This window comes from Rhamphochromis longiceps, linkage group LG6 (assembly GCF_057381845.1).
Source record: "Rhamphochromis longiceps isolate RC_006_pf linkage group LG6, R_longiceps_female_GT1.1, whole genome shotgun sequence".
NCBI lineage: Eukaryota > Metazoa > Chordata > Actinopteri > Cichliformes > Cichlidae > Rhamphochromis > Rhamphochromis longiceps.
In genome coordinates, this window is record NC_140562.1 from 14,234,369 (window position 1) to 14,255,475 (window position 21,107).

At 41.8% G+C, this 21,107-nt stretch overlaps 1 protein-coding gene across 2 annotated transcripts in view; it reads right to left on the minus strand.

Moving 5' to 3' along the window:
• The window catches only part of LOC146667662 (zinc finger protein GLIS2-like), a 34,911-nt gene that overhangs the window by 7,226 nt on the left and 6,578 nt on the right, over window positions 1-21,107 (minus strand). The window contains exons 2-3 of one of the 2 annotated variants that reach the window (XM_085409312.1): window positions 3,752-3,940; window positions 2,067-2,239 (exon numbers count right to left, since the gene is read on the minus strand). In XM_085409312.1, coding sequence (XP_085265438.1) covers window positions 2,067-2,239; window positions 3,752-3,917 — 339 coding nt within the window. In that variant the 5' untranslated portion in view covers window positions 3,918-3,940. Of the gene's footprint in view, window positions 1-2,066; window positions 2,261-3,751; window positions 3,941-21,107 lie in introns of both variants that reach the window. The other variant, XM_085409311.1, reaches the window with a different exon arrangement.

A 21,107-nucleotide genomic window follows, 5' to 3' on the forward strand; every position in this document is an offset into this window, starting at 1 on the left:
TGGGGATTGAAGGTCTGCATTTGTTTTTTGATTTATAGAATACACTTCAGCAAATCCAGTGATGACAATGAAAAAGGGCTTGATAATGTAAAAATGAGGACTTTCTCTGCTAAATGATAAATCTGGTCCAAGAAGGGAGATTTTGTGCCGTAACTAAAGGAGTTGTGTGTTTGATGTTTTCACCATTAAAGCACAGCTAAAATTTGATTTAGACAGAATCACTGCGTGGCTGTGGGCTGTGTGCAGATGCTGCACCGGCAAATTAGATTCACTCCCTGGATCACTTTTCTATTCAGTCCTGCTGAAGAAAAATGGAGCGCATTCAGCCACGATTAGTCACCGGTGTGAGAATTCTAAGATTGTGGTCATGCCTGTTCAGAAGATTAAGTGATTACATGAATACATACACGTACCTGGAGTGCGTGCTTGTAAAACATTTTTATTATTCTTTTTATTCTTGCAATCGTCTTTAAAATGAGTGCAACACACATGTGTTTGTAATGAACCCCGCTCAGGTTAGGGGAATGTGACATTCCTGGGTTTTTCAAAAGCTGGACAAACATTAAAGGAACTGTTTTAGAAACATGCTCACATGCGTTCATGCTGAGAGACAGATGTGACTCACATGTGTACTGTGAAGGTAACACTACAGCCAGCAGCCAGTTAGCTTGTAAAATATTCATTTGTGAGCTGTACAGGTGCTAGTAGTCCCAAAAACCGCTGTTCTATTAATGTCCTCTTGGGTTCTGCTCCCATTTGTAAAATGCCAAAATCCAGCTGTAACAACTACATCTCTGTACAAAAAAAATTATATTCACATTCACAACAGCTTCACAGTTGGTGATCTTTTTTTTATATCTCATCCATTTTGATACTTTTAAGACATCAATTCAGGGGCATGTGCATTTTAATCCGACCAGTGTGCTGACACAGGGAAATGATTACCATTTCCTAGGCCTCACTTCTGCTTATCTGAGATCTTAAACAATCACATGACCTTCTATGAGTAAGCATTTTGTCAACAGTGGAAAGAAAAATCTCCCTTTTAACAGGAAGAAACCTTCAGCAGAACCAAGCTCAGGGAGGAGCGAACATCTGCTGCGACTGGTTGGAGTGAGCAAAATAGCACAGGACAAAAGACGTGATGTGAAAGGGAGCCAGAGATTAATAACAACTGTGATTCAATGCAGAGAGGTCTATGAACATAGTGAGTGAGAAAGGTGGTTGAAGAAGAAATACTCAGTGCATCATGCAAATCCCCCAGCAGTCTACACCTATTACAGCATAACCAAGAGAGGATTCAGGGTCACCTGATCCAGCCCTAACTATATGCTAAGGACAGTTTTAAGCTTAATCTTAAAAGTAGAGATAGTGTCTGTTTCCCGAAGCCAAACTGGAAGCTGGTGCCATAGAAGAGGGGCCTGAAAACTGAAGGCTCTGCCTCCCATTCTACTTTTAAATAATCTAGGAACAACAAGTAAGCCTGCAGTGCGAGAGTGAAGTGCTCTAATACGGTGATACTACAAGGTCATTAAGATAAGATGGGGCCTGATTATTTTAGACCTTGTATGTGAAGAGCAGGATTTTTGATATCTCAAATCAAGATCAACAAGGTCAACAAAATTCGAAGCAGAGGTTTGGCAATACAAATGTGCAACATAGAAGATGTCATTTTTTTCTCCCGTTAATTTTTAAACAAACTAAAACGCTATCCACACAATCCTAGCAACCGCTATCTAGACTCGCAAATTGACATGTAGTTTTTGACAACAATCATTTTTCAAGCTTGATACACTGCTCACAAATTGCTGTTATAAAAATGGGTCTTAATACAAGGTATTGATTCGGTCTGATGCTTTGCATGCTAAGTATACTGCACCCAGCCACTCAATTCAAATCTTTTTAATCCCCATGTCCACTCTGGAATGTCACAAGAGATTGAAGTCATTACCAAGTCAACTGATGAAACAAGCAAAACACAACTTTCGTGTTTGCACACTAATTGCAAAGTGCAGCAACGCAAGGAGCGGTAGCATTAGTGCACTCCAGCAAACACATGGACTCACCCGAGAGAAGAGGTGTGGCTGAGGGCTGCTGCTGCTCTGAGGGGACTCCATGGGAGAGGATGGAGAGAGGGAGGATGGCGAGGAAGGGGATGGGGAGAGAGAAGAGGCATGGCGCAAGGAGGGGGACAGGCTGAGGTCCATGGCTGGAGGGGTGAAGCAGGACCCAGGTCGTTCTTGAGAGGAAGACAGGGAATCTAGATTAGAGATTAGAGATAAAGCAGGATCCTTATTACACCCATCGCAGTATCATGATTCATTGATTTCTTGCTTTGCTGAGGTTCATTTCACAAAATGTCCCTGTAATTTTACCAACGCGTTATTGTTTGCAGGTAATGCCACGGTCTTAGCAACACCCCTGCTCACTCTTTTTAAATATGTTTCAAAATATTTTAAATATACCTTTTCAATTTCATTGAGGCATGTAGAACATTTCTATAATCCTCTGACTTATTTTGTTCTTTCTTCTTCTTAGATTTTATAACAATCACAATAAAAGTAATAAATAAATCATGAGGCACTTTTCAAAACACGAAGAAAGTCGCATAAAAAATTGCACAAAGCGACTCCCAGGCCATTTCATTTTGTTATTATCGCAGCTATCTGAAACAATCACACAGAACTCATTAATGTAAGTGCATGGTGCTTCATCCATACTGGACACACAATAGCTACTAGCCCTTTGTTTGTCATCAGTAGTTAAAGCAAGCCATTTATCAGTTTGAAGGTTGGTGGATCAATTCCCAGTCTACCCCAGACTGCGTGTGAAGTCATCATTGGGCAGGATACTGAAACTCAAGTTGCCCCCAATCCATCCTTCAGAGTCTGAGTGTATGTGCAAATGTTAGACAAGGCACTTGGGTATGGATGTGTGCATGACTGGGTGAATGAGACTTTTAATAACAAGAGCTTCCATAAACATGGAAGGGATGACCTTGGCATTGTTCATTAGTTCAGTCACGGCATCCATTGTGAATGATGGATTAGGTCCTCTTTATATGGTGATATATGGACTATTTATTATTATTTATATGGGCTTAAGTTTTTCCTTGTGTGAAGCTCAAAATCTCTTCTCTCTGTCCCAGGTTCACCACTCACCCCAGCTTCAGCCGTCTGCCTGCACCCTCTACTCTCAGCCCGTCCTACCTGCCTAGCTCTCCAGAAACCTTCCTAAGACTATATATGCAAACCAACCAACTAAATTTGTTGTAATCTCAGTTTCTATTTTCTGCCCATGTGTCCTTTAATCAATAGCAACAGCAGTGTTTCTGTGTTAAACAGAGACGGAAGCACACAACGCAGTAATGCTGAGCACAAAAGCTGACACAAGAATGAAGACACAAAGTCCATTGTGTTTGTGAATGTCACAGAGGTGCTGTATTTTTTTTAGGTCACTTCATATCAGTGTCACACTCCTCTTGTTATGAGCTGCACTGACAAAAATGGGGACAATCTTCTCGAGGACACAAATGAGCTACTGTTCACTGGGTTTGCAATAATAGGTTACCAGGAAAGTGAGGACAGAGAATCAACCTATTACGCTATTGCATTACCACAGTGATAAACTTAATTACTGCGCCATGACAATATCAAAGTCATGTCATGTGTGTATTTAGGAGAGTAGAAATGATGGAGAATTTATTTCGGTGATGCTAAAACTGCCAGATGTTTACCAGGTTAACTCGTACCTGGAGAAGAAGGAGGCGATGGAAAAGTTGTGCACTGTAGCCGCAGTCGTTTGATGCTGATGTGGGCACAAATAGAGGACGGGCAGCTCCTCTTTCCCAGTATCCCTGGACCGTCTGTGCGACCTGAGGGAAGCTTCAAGTCCAGTGGCTCATCCACAGACAACATGGCCGCCGATTATTGTTGCCCACCTAGCAACAGACAAACAAGTTAACAAACAAAGTGTCTTTATTTCAGTAAAGAGCAATGAAAGCAAATTTATTATTAGGACTTGCTTACTAATGTGTTTTTTTTAATAACCTCCTGGAATAAATCTGTACATTTCTTTTCCCTTTTCTCTCTCTCACACTCAGGGATACTGAGTCTGTTGTGGGTGCTAACCACAACTCCCCACACTCTGAAATGACTCTGACTCATCTGGGAAAGAAATACCTGGGACCCACAAATCAAAACAATCTCATTTACACGCAGGGAGACATTTCTTTCACACCACCGTGCTAACGGACGACTATATAACAGGTTATTAAACAAAAAAATAATTTTGCACATCTTACAGCTACAGATGAGTTAAAAGATACGATTAATTCAATTAATTCACTCAATAAAGTGAGTTGTATGACTAAAATCATCCGTTTTTCTTGATCCAGGTTCTTAGGCTCTCGAGATTCAACATTCACACAAATAGTACAGAGTTACACATCTTTCTTCATGGGATATCCGCTGGTGTATCATCAGCTATCATTCCCCTCTTAGAATTTGGATAACAATATTCCTCTCTTTAGTAGTAGAGCATCCACATTTAGACTTCCAGATGCAATGAGAAATAATTCTGCAATAATCCCAAAAAAATTCTAAAATGACAGTCACAAAACTGTTACAAAAAGCTACTTAATATCCCACAAACTGAAGTAATAGTAACAGTTAGTCTAGATGACACTTCACTAAATTGTGAATACTTGTTAATTAACATACTACCTACAAATGTTAGTTGTTCTAGGTCATGTATTCTGTAATAAGGCAATTTGAAAATAGCAGGGCTTAGTTCTTTCGTTGTCAATTTTCGTTGTAGCTCAGTTCCCGGGGGGAAATCATAATGATGTGGGCCTGTTACTTTGATCCTCTGCATTTCTGTGGTGAACACTCGAGGGCCTAAACTAGACTTTTCAGTAGTTTTCCACTTCTGATGGTATGATACTCTGGGTGAAGCATGCGACAAAAGTTATCCCAGCCAACGACTAAACTCATGGGTTCTTGTTAGACTAAATGACTCAAGACGCAGATATGTGCTGCAAAGAAAAAAAATCTCCCAGCAGAAAACCAAAGAGGGGAAATTCTTGGACCAAACCCGCAGTGAAATGCTTGACAGCTGCCGGGAAAGTCAACGCAATACACGACATTTTTGCACCTGAGAATTCCACAGCTGTTATTCACTCCGTGTCAGTGGGAGTGTGTACGCGATGTCAAAAAAAGCTCATCTAATGTTGAATTACATTTGGTATTATATATAGGGTGGGCCATTTATATGGATACACCGTAATAACATGGGAATGGTTGGTGATATTAAAGTGCTGTTTGTGGCACATTAGTATATGTGAGGGGGCAAACTCCTCAACATGGGTGGTGACCATGGTGGCCATTTAGAAGTCGGCCATCTTGGATACAACTTTTGTTTTTTCAATAGGAAGAGGGCCATGTGACACATCAAACGTATTGGTAATGTCACAAGAAAAACAATGGTGTGCTTGGTTTCAACGTAACTTTATTCTTTCATGAGTTCATGAGGTTTATCTACTCTATGTTATACATACATAACTATAACATAGATATACACTCAACAGTCATAGCATTATGACCACCTGCCTAATATTGTGCTGGTCCCCTTTTGCTCCAAACATCGAGTCATGGACTCCACTAGACCTCTGAAGGTGTACTGTGGTATGTGACACCAAGATGTTAGCAACATATACTTTAAGTCCTGTAAATTGCAAGGTGGGGCCTCCACGGCTCAGACTTGTTCGTCCAGCACATCCCAATGATGCTTGATTTAATTGAGATCTGGGGAATTTGGAGGCCAAGTCAAAACCTTAGACTCATCGTTGTGCTCCTAAAATCATTCCTGAACTATCTTTGCTCCAGCATTATCCTGCTGAAAGAGGCCACAGTCATCAGGGAATACCATTTCCATGAAAGCGTGTACATGGTCTGTAATGGTTAAGTAGGTGGTACGTGTCAACATAACATCTACATGGATGGTTGGACCCGAGGTTTACCAGCAACATTGCTCGTAGCAACACACTGCCTCCACCAGCTTGCCTTCTTTCCATAGTGCATCAAGTTGCCAGGTGTTTCCTCATTCAAAACTTTGATATATATGTTGCTAATTGCAAGTTTACTTTAAAGAAAAGAAAAGAAAAAAGACCGAACCAGGCTTAACTGTTAGCCCTTGCGTTTAATTGCAACCCTAGCATACAGACAAGACAATGGTAAAATAAAAATATTTCCCCATCCTACAAAAAAGACAGTTTGAAAACATTTCTACTTTGCAGAGTTCACTTAAAATCTTACACCCACAGTGCAGAAATGTTTGCAGGTATCCGTTTCAAAGACAACAGTATTTAAACTGCATTTAGTCAGTGTTTGCCTCCAGTGGAACTCCTAACTGGCGCCAGACGTGGGTTGTAAGTGCATTTTGTGACACAACTGCAAAAGCTCCACAGTGTGTCTCACCATATGACTCTTTAATGATAGCTGGCAGCAAGAGCATTCTTAATTTACTTTCACCGGCTGGATTAAACCTTCCAGCTACATGTACACCTCCTTAACTTCTAAACTTGCTGTCGCCGCAAATTCTTCCACAATCACCGACACAATCCCCCGACATAATATAAGGCAGAGGCTAAACCACAATGAAGTCAGTGTTTAGGTCCTCCTGTCGGCTTGCCAGCTACCTCACCACACTAAGTTTCACATTCCACAGCAACCTTGTTGACTTCTCTCTCTCACACGCACACAGCTATTTGGAGGTACTGTAACAGCACGCACACTCAGGACCATATGTCACACCAGTAGACATGTGTATGGCTCATAACCACACATGAGCCCCCAACCTCCCAACGGGTCCACCCCCTTTTTTCCCCTCAGTGACCTGCATTTGGGCAGCACGCCCAGATCCACTTATGGATCCTCCACTGCCTACAAAAACACATAGTTTGACTATTTGCAGACTTACAGTCAAGCATATGTACATACTTGTGCACTAGTGCATGCACTCACTGTCCTATACAGTATAGTACATACTGGTATGGTCTTTGTATGGTCTTTCCATACTGTCCCTCACTGAAAGATGGCACCACTCTACACAGCAGAATCTCCAGTGTTAAATTAACACTGGAGAGTGTCTATATGGGTCCACACCTCTGAGTGTTAAATACAACACTGTTGAGTGTTAAATTAACACTTTTGACGGCGTTATATGTTTAAAAGTAACCTAGTCAGTTTTGAAGATTAACAAAGACTAACACTGAGCAGTGCTGATTTTCTAACACTGGAAAATAACTCAAAATGTTAGAAATATTCCAGTGTTAGAAAATCAGCACTGCTCAGTGTTAGTCTTTGTTAATCTTCAAAACTGACTAGGTTACTTTAAAACATATAACGCCGTCAAAAGTGTTAATTTAACACTCAACAGTGTTGTATTTAACACTCAGAGGTGTGGACCCATATAGACACTCTCCAGTGTTAATTTAACACTGGAGATTTTGCTGTGTACCTCAAACCTTCAACAACAAAGTTATGCTTAAAACCAACCTACATTAAACCCATTTGTTTGAAATCCAAAACACCTCATAAGTCAGGAGCGTCCTCACACAGTGGTTAGATATGCCTGTCAGAACCCCATAATTCTTACAAGGGAGGCAAGCTGACAAACACGCATACACACAAAGTGCATTGCTTACACATTTTTGCATGGAAATACGTACTGGTTTACACTCAGACTGGATTGCTGATGCTGTGTGTATTCTCAGCACACAAATCGTTATTAGACTCATCCAAATCCCACTTTGACTGTTCGATTTTTTGACGCTATTATATATGAAGCAAAGCAGACACACACATATGCTCACACAGTTTATCCCCTCCCCTCAGGTGTAACACACCCACACATGAGAGTTTGTCCTCCTCTCACAGGAAACATTTGCTTCCACGGTGCCCCGATGTGGCCTCTCCCTCTCTCTTATTTTTTTATTTTTCCTCCCCTGTCTCTCTCTCTCGTGCGCTCGCTTTACTTCCCTCCCTCTCACTCCTTCCTGCGGTTTTCCTCTCCCAGTCCTCCAGCGGAGCATACCTCTCCTGTTCTCTGTACCTCCCACTCCTTTTTCTTTTCTCCTACTTTTTCTTCTCAGTGCATTTTTGAGCTCCCTTCTTTTATTTCTCCCCAGTTTCACGACTTGTTTTTATTCCTGTTCTGTCCTTCAAATCGAACAAGATACAATGACATGAAATGACAGTGTTAATAACTGAGAAGATAGACTGTAAAGCTTTGGATCAGGCATGGACTTCACAGTCTTGAAGTAAAAACCTTTTTCAGTGTAGGTATTCAATGATTGTTTTTTTTATGTTTTACTCTAGACCTATGCTTGTTCCACGTGTGAAAAACTAGCTGTCAGGATGAGGAGGAATCAGGTTCAACAAGGCAGCAGACAGAGAAAGAGATTTAAGCCAGTCCATCACTCCAGGAACAACGTCAGGCCTGATTTCTAAGGTTTATATATTCTTTGATCTTCCACTCAGTGTCCTTATAAGGTATTATGCAAGACCGCCGCAACAGTGAGGATGATAGGAGGCTTTGTTTTTGTGACGTGGAGGCATACAGAGACAAAAAGAAAAGAGGCCGAGGTGCCCTCGTGAGAAATGAAATTGGACACCTGTTTGAACAGCAGTGGACAAAAAAACAAAACAACTGGTTTGCATTAGGGAGAAAAAAAGGGTTTCTAAGGACATAGAAAGGTTGTTGAGAAGCATGGAGGAAGCAGCGGGGGGTTCCTCTTACCACACACTCTGTGGTGAGTTGGAGGTAAACAAGTTCTTGGAGGCAAGTTTGTTTTTCTTTTAAAGAAAGAGGACAAACACGAGTTTTTCTTTTCTCATTGAAGTCCAAGTGTTGCACAATATGTTTTTTGAGGGCCGGAGAAACTGTGCAGATCATCCAAAACACTAATGACTATATCACATTTCAAACTCCAGTCACAAAAACAAAACCACCTCCGCTGCAATCAAGCGGCTTTTTTTTCTTTTCACCGCCACGGCAGCAAAAAGGAAATTTACTGTCAGTGTTCACAACTTGAGAATGAGTTGCGCTGTTGTTTTATATGATGTCAACTCTGATTCACGGCGCGCGCTCTGTGCCAGCATTCACGAGGGTGAACTTCCCTCAGGAGAGAGAAAAACGGCAACAGTGCGGGGAGACTGAGAGCGAGTGGGCGATGAAAAATGGCAAGGAGAAAACAGAAACTGTGGGAGTCAGACATGGGCTCCCACCCTTTCCTCCCCTCACACTTTTCCCATTATTTGTCTCGGCATGTCTCGGCCTTCCCTCTCTCTCTCTCTCTCTTGCATCTCGGCAGCACAAAGTGATGCAACTGTACCGAGCAAGTCTGCAATAGCTACCAGTAGAGCCTGCAGTGTCTCTCATACTGACACTGGCGTCTACACCACTTATGAAGGGAGTGGTGGCGACTGTCAGGGGGAGGGGGAGCGGGGGTGGGCGGGTGTAACTTCTGGAATCAGCGACTGTCTTTTTTTCACTTGAAACATACCACAAATCTCACATCTCTATACGTCAATAAGCTTACTTCTGACTCTTGCTGTCTATAGGGAGACTTTTGAAAGGCATGAAGTAGCTGCTCACTTTACCAAAAAATTTGTTCCAAAAGGGCTGAGCTGCTAAGTGTCATGACAAGAAGTGCACATTAGAAAACCCAACTTTAAAAGTTGAACAGTGCTGTTTATTCAAGCTCAGATTCACTCACACAAACAATGCTTTTCCTATTAATTCCTTGAATTAAAGCCCCAGTCAGCCCAAGAGACAGATCAGAAACTCCATGGCAACCGCCAGCTGCTAGAGGAAAATATATATTCCCCAACCAGATGGTGAGGGGTTGCTAGAGGTTTCTGACTGACCATAGGTGAACTTGATCGCTAAAGACTAGTCCAAGTCCCCCTGCCAAACACAGGTTATTACAGAAAACTGGGTATTCCCCAACAGGTTGGCGAGTGGGTGCTGGAGGATGCTGGTCATCAGTAGCTGAAAATGGTTAGTAGCCATTGAAAACAGGCATCATTTTGACTGCTTGGTTAGCGAGCGCTTGCAACATCATGGATCACAAGGAGGATTGTTGGTGTAACACCTACTTTGCAACTACTCACCAATGAATGGGGAATGCATATTTTTTCTCCAACCAACCAAAGATTTCCAGGAGAGGTCGCTGACCAGTCTGTAGGCCTATATGACTAGGTCCTAGGGTTTGTTTTTACATTCAACAACTTCAATAATCAGGGAGTCAAACTTCATTGGAAGCTGCAGTGTTGCACACTTGATACTGTCTGAAATGCCACCAGCAATGATCCTCCAGTGCTTCTAGTAAACTGTTATTGCTAATACAAATTGTATTTAGAAATCTGTTCCTTAGGGTGTTTTCACACCTGCTGGTGTTTAGTCCGCTTAAATCAAACTCGGGTTTGTTTCCTCCCTCGGTGCAGTTCATTTGTGCAGGTGTGAACATGGTAATCACACTCAGGTGAGGAGCGAAAGCAAGACCCTAATTAACTCCAGAGTGGTTCATTTATAGTGTGAACGTGAGCCGACCACGATCTGAACCAACTACCAGGTGTACATTACAAGTTTGAACTAAAAACCACCTTGGATTGCTTTTCTGGGATGTGCCAAGGTACAATTAAGGTACAATTAAGGTACAATCAGTGGTTTACTTTTGTTGCTCCCACCCCAGACACATCTGGACAAGAAGCGAGCTGAACGTTTTTTCGTGGTTTGTAGTGATGCATTTAGTTTTGCTTGGAGTTCATTTTGATTTTTCTCTGTGTGAAAAGAAATCAAATCTACAAAACAAAAGAGCTACAAGGTTACTGTGGCGGGGCGGGGCTTGCAGTCCTGTGCAGGGAAGGCAGACGCACCTGCACAGCGAACGTGAACGTGCACCCAGGTCTGCTGTGGGTTTGTTACAGTTACAAATTAATCAACTTATACGGACCAGACTAAACAATCTATAGGTGTGAAAACACCCTTAGTAGTGACCTCAGCTGTCACAAGTAATAACAGTTATTAACCTGTTACAAAAACATCTTCCATGTCTACTAAATTTACAGACTTTTAACATAATTCTTCACCATATGTATTGTGTTAAAATCAACCATATGGTTGTCAGCAATGCCCTTTAAAAAAAACCTCTGTTATATACACTAGGTAGCATAACAATGAATGAACCAAACCTGCTTTATCATACTTTCAAAGTAGATGAAAGGATGAAAGGACTTGATCTTTAAACAAAATGTTTACTTTGTATAAAGAGCAAGGGAGCAGAGAGTCATTTTGTCATAGAACCAAAATTCTTAATGCACCCGAAGGAGTCGCCCCCTGCTAACCATTAGAAAGTGTGCAGGTTCAAGGCACTTTTTCACTGACATGTACTTTTCTGACCATAAAGTACACGACACGCATCTTTTGTAGAAAGTACAATAGTGGTGTAGCTAACACTAATGGAAGCATTTTTTATTCGATTGCAAGTTAATTATTCATTTGTGTCAGATGCCAAATACACAATAGTTTTTGCTTTTTTATATTTAAATCCCAAACAGACTCCAGTGCAGCTATGACCAAAGAGTCACATTTGCTTTAAAATAAACAAAGTGGAACAAGCTCGATCAACAGGTTCTTAAACAGCATCCAGAATGCTGAAAATCACATTTAGGGACATTAGGCAGTGAAATATGTGTGTTTATTGCAAAAATATGGGATACCTGTTTTTTATCATATATAAAAAAATTGCTGAACATTTTGGAAGATAGGCCCTGGGAGGAAAATGCTGGAGAGTTATTTAAGACTCCCCCACTTAGAGCACATGGGGTGGGCGGGCGTTAATCAGATAGGAGCTTTATAAATGGAAAGATCAGTTGAGGAAGAGCTGTAATAAAAGATAAACCCCCCTCGTTACAGTTTATCCCTTCATAACTCAAAGATGAACATAACCATGTATAGTAAACTTCATGCTGGTGGAAGTTAAGAGCATATTTGTACTAACTGAACGGTTCTTACTCCTTAGTTAAAGAGGGTCTGTTTTTCTTCTCTAATTCTTCAGTGTTAAGAATTTTGTCAAATCTAACTCTTTTCAAGAAACACTCTGAAACCACTCCTTTGTGCTTACATTAATGAAATGGGTCAAATGAATGCAAGAAAAAGGGGTGATTTGATTTCACTTTAACCATATCAAACCAAATCACTCCAGAGCTTTTCACTCCCTTTGTACACTCGTACTCCTCCCTGACCAACCAAATGGTTTATTAAACCAACAGTTCATTCTTCGCTCAACACCAAGCAGCAAGCAGACAAAGGAAGTAGCTAACTGATGAACATTTAATCAGCCAATTAGCTCTGAAAGAACCATTATTCTGAGAAGAATGAATATTGGATTTAAATGAATAAGTTAACAGACACTTCACCTCTACCTGCAGCTTAAAGAATAGCCTGTGTTGCTCAGCTTTATAAAGTAGGCCCACACTGGTATAGTACGTCTGTTTTGTGTTTTGAGATTGTTTTGCTCATTGCAAGTGTAAGAAACAGAAATTGCTCACTGTTTACTTACTTTTTACGTCTGTTTCATCAGATATCTGAAATGTGCAGCAGTTGCACTGATGCAGAGTTTAATATGTTTTGTGTATTAGTTTAGAAAAGTGAATCACTATAATAGATGGCTATGGTTTATGTATTATCTGTCCTTATGAAAAGTTTCTGTCAGTGGTAAATGTAGGGACAAATTATTGGCCTGTTGACAAAAAGCTGAGGGTTTCATCCCCATATGGTTTAAATCAGAGTATAAAATTTTCTATTCTTCCGTACGTAAACTCTGAACACAACAGAATACGCATAACCATAACACCATAGCAGTAATACAGCTTATAAAAACCACTTATAGAAAATCATACAGACAGAGCACTCATTCACACTGCATGTTAAAACATATGCATGGCCTAAAAGAATCAAAAACATTGGGGGAGATGAATGGCTTAGTTAACTCAGAACATGCTCATCACTGCCAGTAATTAAACCACATGAGGGCAAAGTGAGCATGTTTCACTTATTAAATCATTGTTTGTATCTACCTGTCTGACTCAGCCCATGCCTTATGTTGTAAAAACGAATTCATAATTATTTGTAATTAATTAGTTAGTAATTAGCACAGACACAGCGCCCCAAGCATGCACTTTATGACAAATAGATGCTAGTCAAATTTTTTATAGCAGCAACATCTTTCCAAAAGATATGTTGATCTCACGGTGGTTTTGGTTTAATTATACTTGGTTTTGGACATGAACACAAATGCCACAAAGAGGCATTCTTGTTACACTTCACTGAAGTCCAGCTAAAGGGTCGATGCATAGCTGGCATGCTGTACTCTGTTTTTTTCTGAGTCTGCGCAGGCACAAAAACTGGCATGTGAACTTCTGCATCGATGTTCACATGCACTCTCTGATGATAAATGCTCACATTCATGGAAGCAATAAAACACCTCCAATGAGTTCACTACTCTGTTAAAGGGTGTGTCGGGCAATTCTTTTCATCAATCTAAAAATAGCATATTCTAATGTAACAGCGAATGTGTTTATTCCATCATCTGAGGCTCATCGTCGTATTTATGACCTGTCCACGTGTGCTTTGGTATTTTGGTAGCCTTTTTAATGCATTTTGGCCACTCGTCCACACATAAACTGCATTCTAAGTGACTGAAAATGGAAAAAAAAACAACCTTCTTCCAGGTGAAGATTTTCACAAAGTCCATGAACATCATGTCCACATGTAAATTTATATTCTTCTTTTTTTTTTTTTTTTTTTTTTTGATGATCAGCAATCCGGTTGTTCAGTCTGACGTCACTAGCCGTATCTGGGTCTAAACTCCGCTGCAGCTCCATGTATCAAACGATCACTGTGGCATTACTGAGAGTTGAAAAACTGTCTAAAGTCTTTCATCTTTAATAAAATGATCAGCGTTCTGCTCTACCAGGTGTAACACTTGAGTTTAACATCCAGGCATCCATGAAAACGGAACTTATGACATTTAACGGAGTTAGAAGTTAGCAGGGAGTTAGCTCGCTAGCTTCTATCTAAATACAATATAGCATGTCCTGACTGCGGGGTTTTGGAAACAAATTAAAACGTACAGCTCTGTTATCACTTCCAGCATAAATGAAGACAGAAAACTAAACAGCAGGGACGTTTGTAGGGTTACTGAAGTTTGGCTAGCTGGTATATAATGATGTGCTACGTGACCGCTAGCGACACAGCTATGTTAGCATAATATAAACAAGCTAACTTTTTTTCCACTCGATAAAAGTTAACGTGAGTGTTCTCGGTGGTCAGAAACAAATGTAATCGCATGGCAGGATGCTGTAAAAGGACCAAACTTCAGCCAGGAGAACAACTGAGATAATCCATCCACAATACGAGGTTAGTCATTCATATACTGCTGCATGGGCTGGGCTGTAGTTACATCCTAAGGTTTTAAAAACTGAGCTTAAATAAATGATTAGCGGTAATAAAAGCCGAGGGAGGTCAACAGGGATCACTGACTGTTTTAGGAGCTTTTTGAGATCAAATAGAAGAAAATACATAACATTAAACATGTTAACAACACAAAAGCCATATTAAACGCAGACTACTTTAGGCCCGGAAGTAGGATTCGTCGCGTCATCACTGAACAACCGGATAGGTTATGTTGCCACTTGTTGCTTAGGAATTCTCTTGACATCAAGTGAGATCATTTTTTTAGCAGAAAATCTTTGTTACAAAAAATACCCATGTATAAAAGTTTAAAAAACAACAACAACAACAATTCAGTAGCATTTTGACATGTAAGGTGTGGTATCGCAAGAAATAAGTGGTTATATAAATATATGAGTATACATAATAGTTATTATTCATAGATACCTACATCCTAAGTTCCTGTTGATCTTCTGAAAGAAACAGAATGAATGTGTTGTTACAATGGTAATGCCAGGAGAGGCAGTATTAGTTCTGTGTTACATTAATGTGTAAGGAAGTGGAAGAAGAGTGTGTCCTGTAGGAGGCAGTAGAAAATGGATGCTCATGTTCTGTACATGCCCTGAAAGTAAGGTTCAGTAAACCAGTGCAACGATACTTCATTGTAAGTCTCAGTTATTGTATTTTTATTTTTTGAAGATGCAACATCTTTTTGGCGACGAGGACGTTTAGGGGGAAGGAGTTTGGGCGATCGGACTGAAAGAAAAGAGAAGAAAATAAAGTGATGGAGTCGGCTACAGGTTTGGCTAGCTTTTCAAAGAATGCAAAAGTTTTCGGCTGGAAATAGAAGGCAGTGACCTCGAAGCGGAAATGGCTACAATTGGTACGCTAGTAGCGTTCGATCCAAAGAATCAGACTTGGGATGAGTACACGGAAATACTCGAGCAGTTTTTCGCAGCTAACGGGATCGACGATGCAGAGAAACAAAGAGCGATATTAATAAGTGTCGTCGGAGCAGCGACGTACAGCTTGATGCGAAACCTTCTCAGCCCGGCCAAGCCCAAAGACAAAACCTTCCAAGAGCTGGTGCTTCTGATGAAAAATCACTTCGATCCGAAGCCCAGTGAAATTGTGCAAAGGTATAAGTTCGACTCTCGCTCCCGCAAGCCGAATGAAACCGTCATGGAATATGTAGCGGAGCTGCGTCGCCTGGCACAGGATTGTAACTATGGCAACACGTTACAACAGATGTTGAGAGATAGGATCGTCTGCGGAATTAAGGATGACCGAATTCAGAGACGTCTCTTGTCAGAAATAGATCTCACTTTTGACAAAGCTCTGTCAATTGCAGTAGCCATGGAGACTGCAAATAAAAATGCACAGGACCTGCAGACCTCAGGGGCGTCAGCAAAATGTTTCAGTCTCGCTAGAGGACAACAGGAGAGTCGTACCTTTAAAGCAGAAAATAAAGAGTGTTATCGTTGCAAAGGAACCAAGCACACAGCAGCAGACTGTAAGTACAAACAAGAAAAATGTCATGCTTGTGGTAAAATGGGACACATAGCTAGAGCTTGTAAAAGCAAGACTAAACTGAACCAGAAAAAGTATGGATCGACATATGTAAAGAAAGAAAAAAAGCAGAGTTCACACTACAGTACTCACAATGTGGGCGAGAAAGCAGATAACAACAAAACTGATAGCTCTGAAGATGACTCTTTTATGTTGAACTGTGTCAAGTGCAGTCAAGGGCACAAAAGAAAACTGTTCAAGTTAGGGCGTGGCAGTGCGGTACACTTAAGAAGAGTAGACCCCTACACTGTGGATATGCAAATTGATGGAAAAAAGGTGAACTTTGAAATAGACACTGGATGTTGCCTAACAGTCATGAACGAAGCAACATTCAGAGAAACAGGGAAAGACAGCAAGCCCCCCAGCCTGCAGCCCATCAAAATCAAGCTCGAAACTTATACAGGGGATCCTGTTAAGGTGATTGGTGCAACACGAGTCAGCGTCAAATACAAGCAGCAGAAAAAACATCTGCCCCTGGTGGTGGTCGAAGGCGACGGCCCCAGCTTGCTAGGTCGAGCTTGGCTCGAGGAAATTAAATTGGACTGGGGTGAAGTGAAAAACAGTCCTAACAACAGAAAGCTGCACCAAGTCAAAACAACAGAGAAAACACTTCAGCAAGTGTTAAGTAAACATGAAAATGTGTTCAAAGAGGAGTTGGGCACCCTGAAAGGAATGAAAGCTGCTATTCATGTGAAAAGTGATGCCACCCCACGCTTCTTCCGTCCGCGTTCTGTCCCCTTTGCTATGCGAGCAAAAGTCGACGAGGAAATAGACCGACTGTTGAAAGAAGGCATCATCTCGCCAGTGAAATATGCTGAATGGGCGGCACCAGTAGTGCCACTCCTGAAGCCCACAGGGACAATAAGACTGTGTGGGGATTACAAGCTTACTGTAAATACCGTGGCTTCACTGGAGCAGTACCCCATACCCAGAATGGAGGACTTGTTTGCCACACTGTCCGGGGGTAAGCAGTTCTCAAAATTAGACATGAGCCACGCTTACCAGCAAATCCTCTTGGATGACGAATCGAAAAAGTACGTGACAGTAAACACATCTCGGGGGCTGTTCACGTATAACAGATTGCCTTTTGGAGTGGCCTCTGCTCCAGCAATATTCCAGAGGACCATGGAAAGTCTTTTGAAGGGGATACCTCATGTAGCAGTGTATTTAGATGACATCTTAGTGACTGGAGTGGATGAAGTAAGCCATCTACAGAACCTGGATGAGGTGTTGACCCGGTTGGAGGAAGCTGGGTTGAGGTTAAAGAGGTGCAAGTGTGCCTTCATGCAAGAGAAAGTGGAGTACTTGGGGCACATAGTGGACGCCCAGGGGCTCCACCCAGTGGAAAAGAAAGTTAAAGCAATCATGGACGCACCTACCCCCACAAATGTCACTGAACTGAAAGCATACTTAGGTTTGCTAAATTACTACAACAAATTCCTTCCAAACCTGGCAACCCGGTTGGCACCCTTACATGAACTTTTGAGACACGAGGTACGGTGGACATGGCAAAAGAGACAAGAGGAAGCATTCCAGAAATCTAAGAACCTGTGGAACTCAGCAGAGGTGTTAGTTCATTATTCTGCTGACCGTGAGTTGGTTCTCTCATGTGATGCATCCCCATATGGCGTAGGCGCCGTATTGTCACATAAGATGGAGGATGGAAGCGAGAGACCTTTGGGGTTCATGTCACGCACACTCTCTCCTGCTGAGAAAAAGTATTCTCAGCTTGACAAAGAAGGTCTAGCTGTGATATTTGGCATCAAGAAATTTCACAAATACTTGTATGGCCGAGTTTTCACGATTTACACAGATCATAAACCCCTAATCTCACTGTTCAATGAAAAGAAGCCTATACCTCAGATGGGCTCACCAAGAGTACAAAGATGGGCCGTGACATTGAGTGCTTACGAGTACAACATCAGGTACAAGCCAGGAAAACATCATGAAAACGCGGATGCGCTCAGCCGGTTGCCGGTACCAGACTCAGCACCTGAGCGAGAGATGGCTGAGCAGGTTTTGATGATGGATGTACTGGATGACACATTAGTGGACACTGCACAGATCAAACGATGGACAGCTAAGGATGTCTTGTTGTCGCAAGTCCACGAGTACACCTTAAAAGGCTGGCCAACTGAGACCGACACCTGTTTAAAGCCGTATCGACAGAGAAAGCTGGAACTGAGTGTGAGGGATGGTTGCGTGCTCTGGGGAGCCCGAGTAATTATTCCCACCAAAGGCCGAGACAAAATATTGAAACTCCTGCACCAGACTCATACAGGCATGTCGAAGATGAAAGGCTTGGCAAGGTCGTATGTATGGTGGCCAGGGATGGATGAGAACATTGAAAGAGAAGTGCAGGCATGTGAGGAGTGTCAGAAACACTCCAAGTCACCACCTACTGCACCATTACACCCTTGGGAGTGGCCGGAGTCACCATGGTCCAGAATCCATGTGGACTATGCAGGGCCTTTCCTCGGGGAGATGTTTCTAATCATTGTGGATGCTCATTCCAAATGGATGGACATTTACCCTGTGAAATCCTCTACATCACAGGTAACTATAGAGAAACTGCGCCAGAGTTTCAGTGTGTTTGGACTACCTAAAATGTTAGTTTCAGACAACGGAACATGTTTCACAAGTGCTGAATTTGAGTCATTCATGAAGCAGAATGGAATTGACCATGTAAGATCAGCACCTTTCCACCCTTCTTCAAATGGGCTGGCTGAGAGGGCGGTCCAGACCTTTAAGGAGGGGATGAAGAAAGTCAAAGGTGATACCTTGCAAACCAGACTGTCCCGATTTCTGTTCAGTTATCGCATCACACCGCATGCCACTACTGGTTTATCACCTGCAGAGTTGATGATGTCACGGAGACCTTATGCTCCGGAGACTCCAGCTCCCGGAGACTCCTCAGGGACACCCGTGTTGCGACGTTCCCAGAGAGAGAGACGTCCACCAGAGACTTTAAAGGACTTTGTTAGGTAGTGTGAGATCTTCCAGAAATAGAGCAACAATGCGCTCTGATCTCACAGGAAGGACGTACCTTCCTAGTTAGAAAAAAAAAAAAAAGAGAAACATGGAAACCTATGTACAGTTGAATGGTTGTATGGTTACCTTAATTACATGTTGATTGTTTGTTAAGCATTCTTTAGATAAACAGTTATTTTGTAAGTCAAGGGAGTTGTTGACTTAAGGGGGGAGGAGATGTGGTATCGCAAGAAATAAGTGGTTATATAAATATATGAGTATACATAATAGTTATTATTCATAGATACCTACATCCTAAGTTCCTGTTGATCTTCTGAAAGAAACAGAATGAATGTGTTGTTACAATGGTAATGCCAGGAGAGGCAGTATTAGTTCTGTGTTACATTAATGTGTAAGGAAGTGGAAGAAGAGTGTGTCCTGTAGGAGGCAGTAGAAAATGGATGCTCATGTTCTGTACATGCCCTGAAAGTAAGGTTCAGTAAACCAGTGCAACGATACTTCATTGTAAGTCTCAGTTATTGTATTTTTATTTTTTGAAGATGCAACATAAGGGATCACACTGTCAAATACCTTTCAAATTGAACAATGAAATGGTGCAAAAACAACACAAAAAACAAGATAAAGAAAAAGTAAAAGTATCAACAAAAAGCCTGGTTAGACAAAAAGGTTTTTAACTGAGTCCACAGAGTCGGCTAAATGTAATTACAGTGGGAGACTGTTCCAAAGTCAAGGAGCCACAGACTGAAACGCTCTGTCCCGCTTCTGTCTCGTACACGGGAACACCAGCAGATTGTGAGCCTGCGATCGAACCCTATGAGCAGCAGTCTTCGATTCAATCTGAAATTATTAACTTTTTACTTTTCATTCTCGTTATATTTTAGTTTAGTCTCTTACATCTGTCTCTTCACCTCGTTCAGAACCCCCACCCATAATGCCTTGCAACACATCCGCTACCACCATCCCACCATTTGGCAGCAGGACAAGATCAACATAGACTTCACTTCTCCCCTCTGCCTCTCTGTAATTCCTTGCCGTCAACGGTGCAACAGAACCCCCACACCCACCCACGGGCCCTCCATCCTGACCGTTTCATCCACTGCCACCTTCAAAGAGAAAGACCACGGATGGAGAAGAGGACGAAAAAAGAGAATGAAGGATGATGGAAAAGAATGAGTGGAGGATGAAAAAACGGGAAGGGATGTGGGAAATGAAAGACAGAAAGAAAAGCGAGAAAAGTGTTTTTAACCTTGTCAGGCGAGACAGACGAGGCCAAGCACAGTCTGCATCCCAGAAATCCGTCTCTCTTTTTCCCTTTCCCTCAGTTTTTGTTTTTTCTTTGTCCTTCTTTCCTCTTTCTTTCTCAGCCTCCCTCTTTCATTCCCTCAGCTCTGTCATCCAGACGTAAAACACACAAACACATGTGCCTCACATTCCTGCGTGCAGAGCAGATTCACCCAATTTGTTTCCACTGAGTGTGTGTGTGTGTGTGTGTGTGTGTGTGTGTGTGTGTGTGTGTGTGTGTGTGTGTGTGTGTGTGAGGGAGTCTCTGCATGCGTGCTTTCGTATGCGTGTGCTCGTGTATGTGCCAAGCCAGTAAATAATAACCAATCCCAGCTGTACTGTGGACCGTTCCTCTCATTCTAGCTGAGGAAACAAAGAGGGAGGGAAAGGAAAAAGGCTCCATCAAATAGCAGAGTAATGAGCTGGAAAAAAGTCAGCTGAGAATTGAGCAGGAAGAATTAATTTTGTTTTAATGCTAGCAGACATTATGAGTCCTGTAGGAGTGCCAGTCAGTATAGGAGTTGGGCCAGATGCCACCTGAGAAAAACAGTCCATTTGTACACATTTCAATAGAGAGTCAAGGTTCGGCTACCTTTAAGCTATAGGTAAATCACTGCAACAGATTCCTTCCAGATTCCACAAAACAATCCATTACTAAGTTGGCTTCCTCACACTGTGGGAAACAAGCAGACTGACATTTTCATCCAGTTTTCTCTCTGGATTTGTGAAAAACAGTTGAATATGACAGG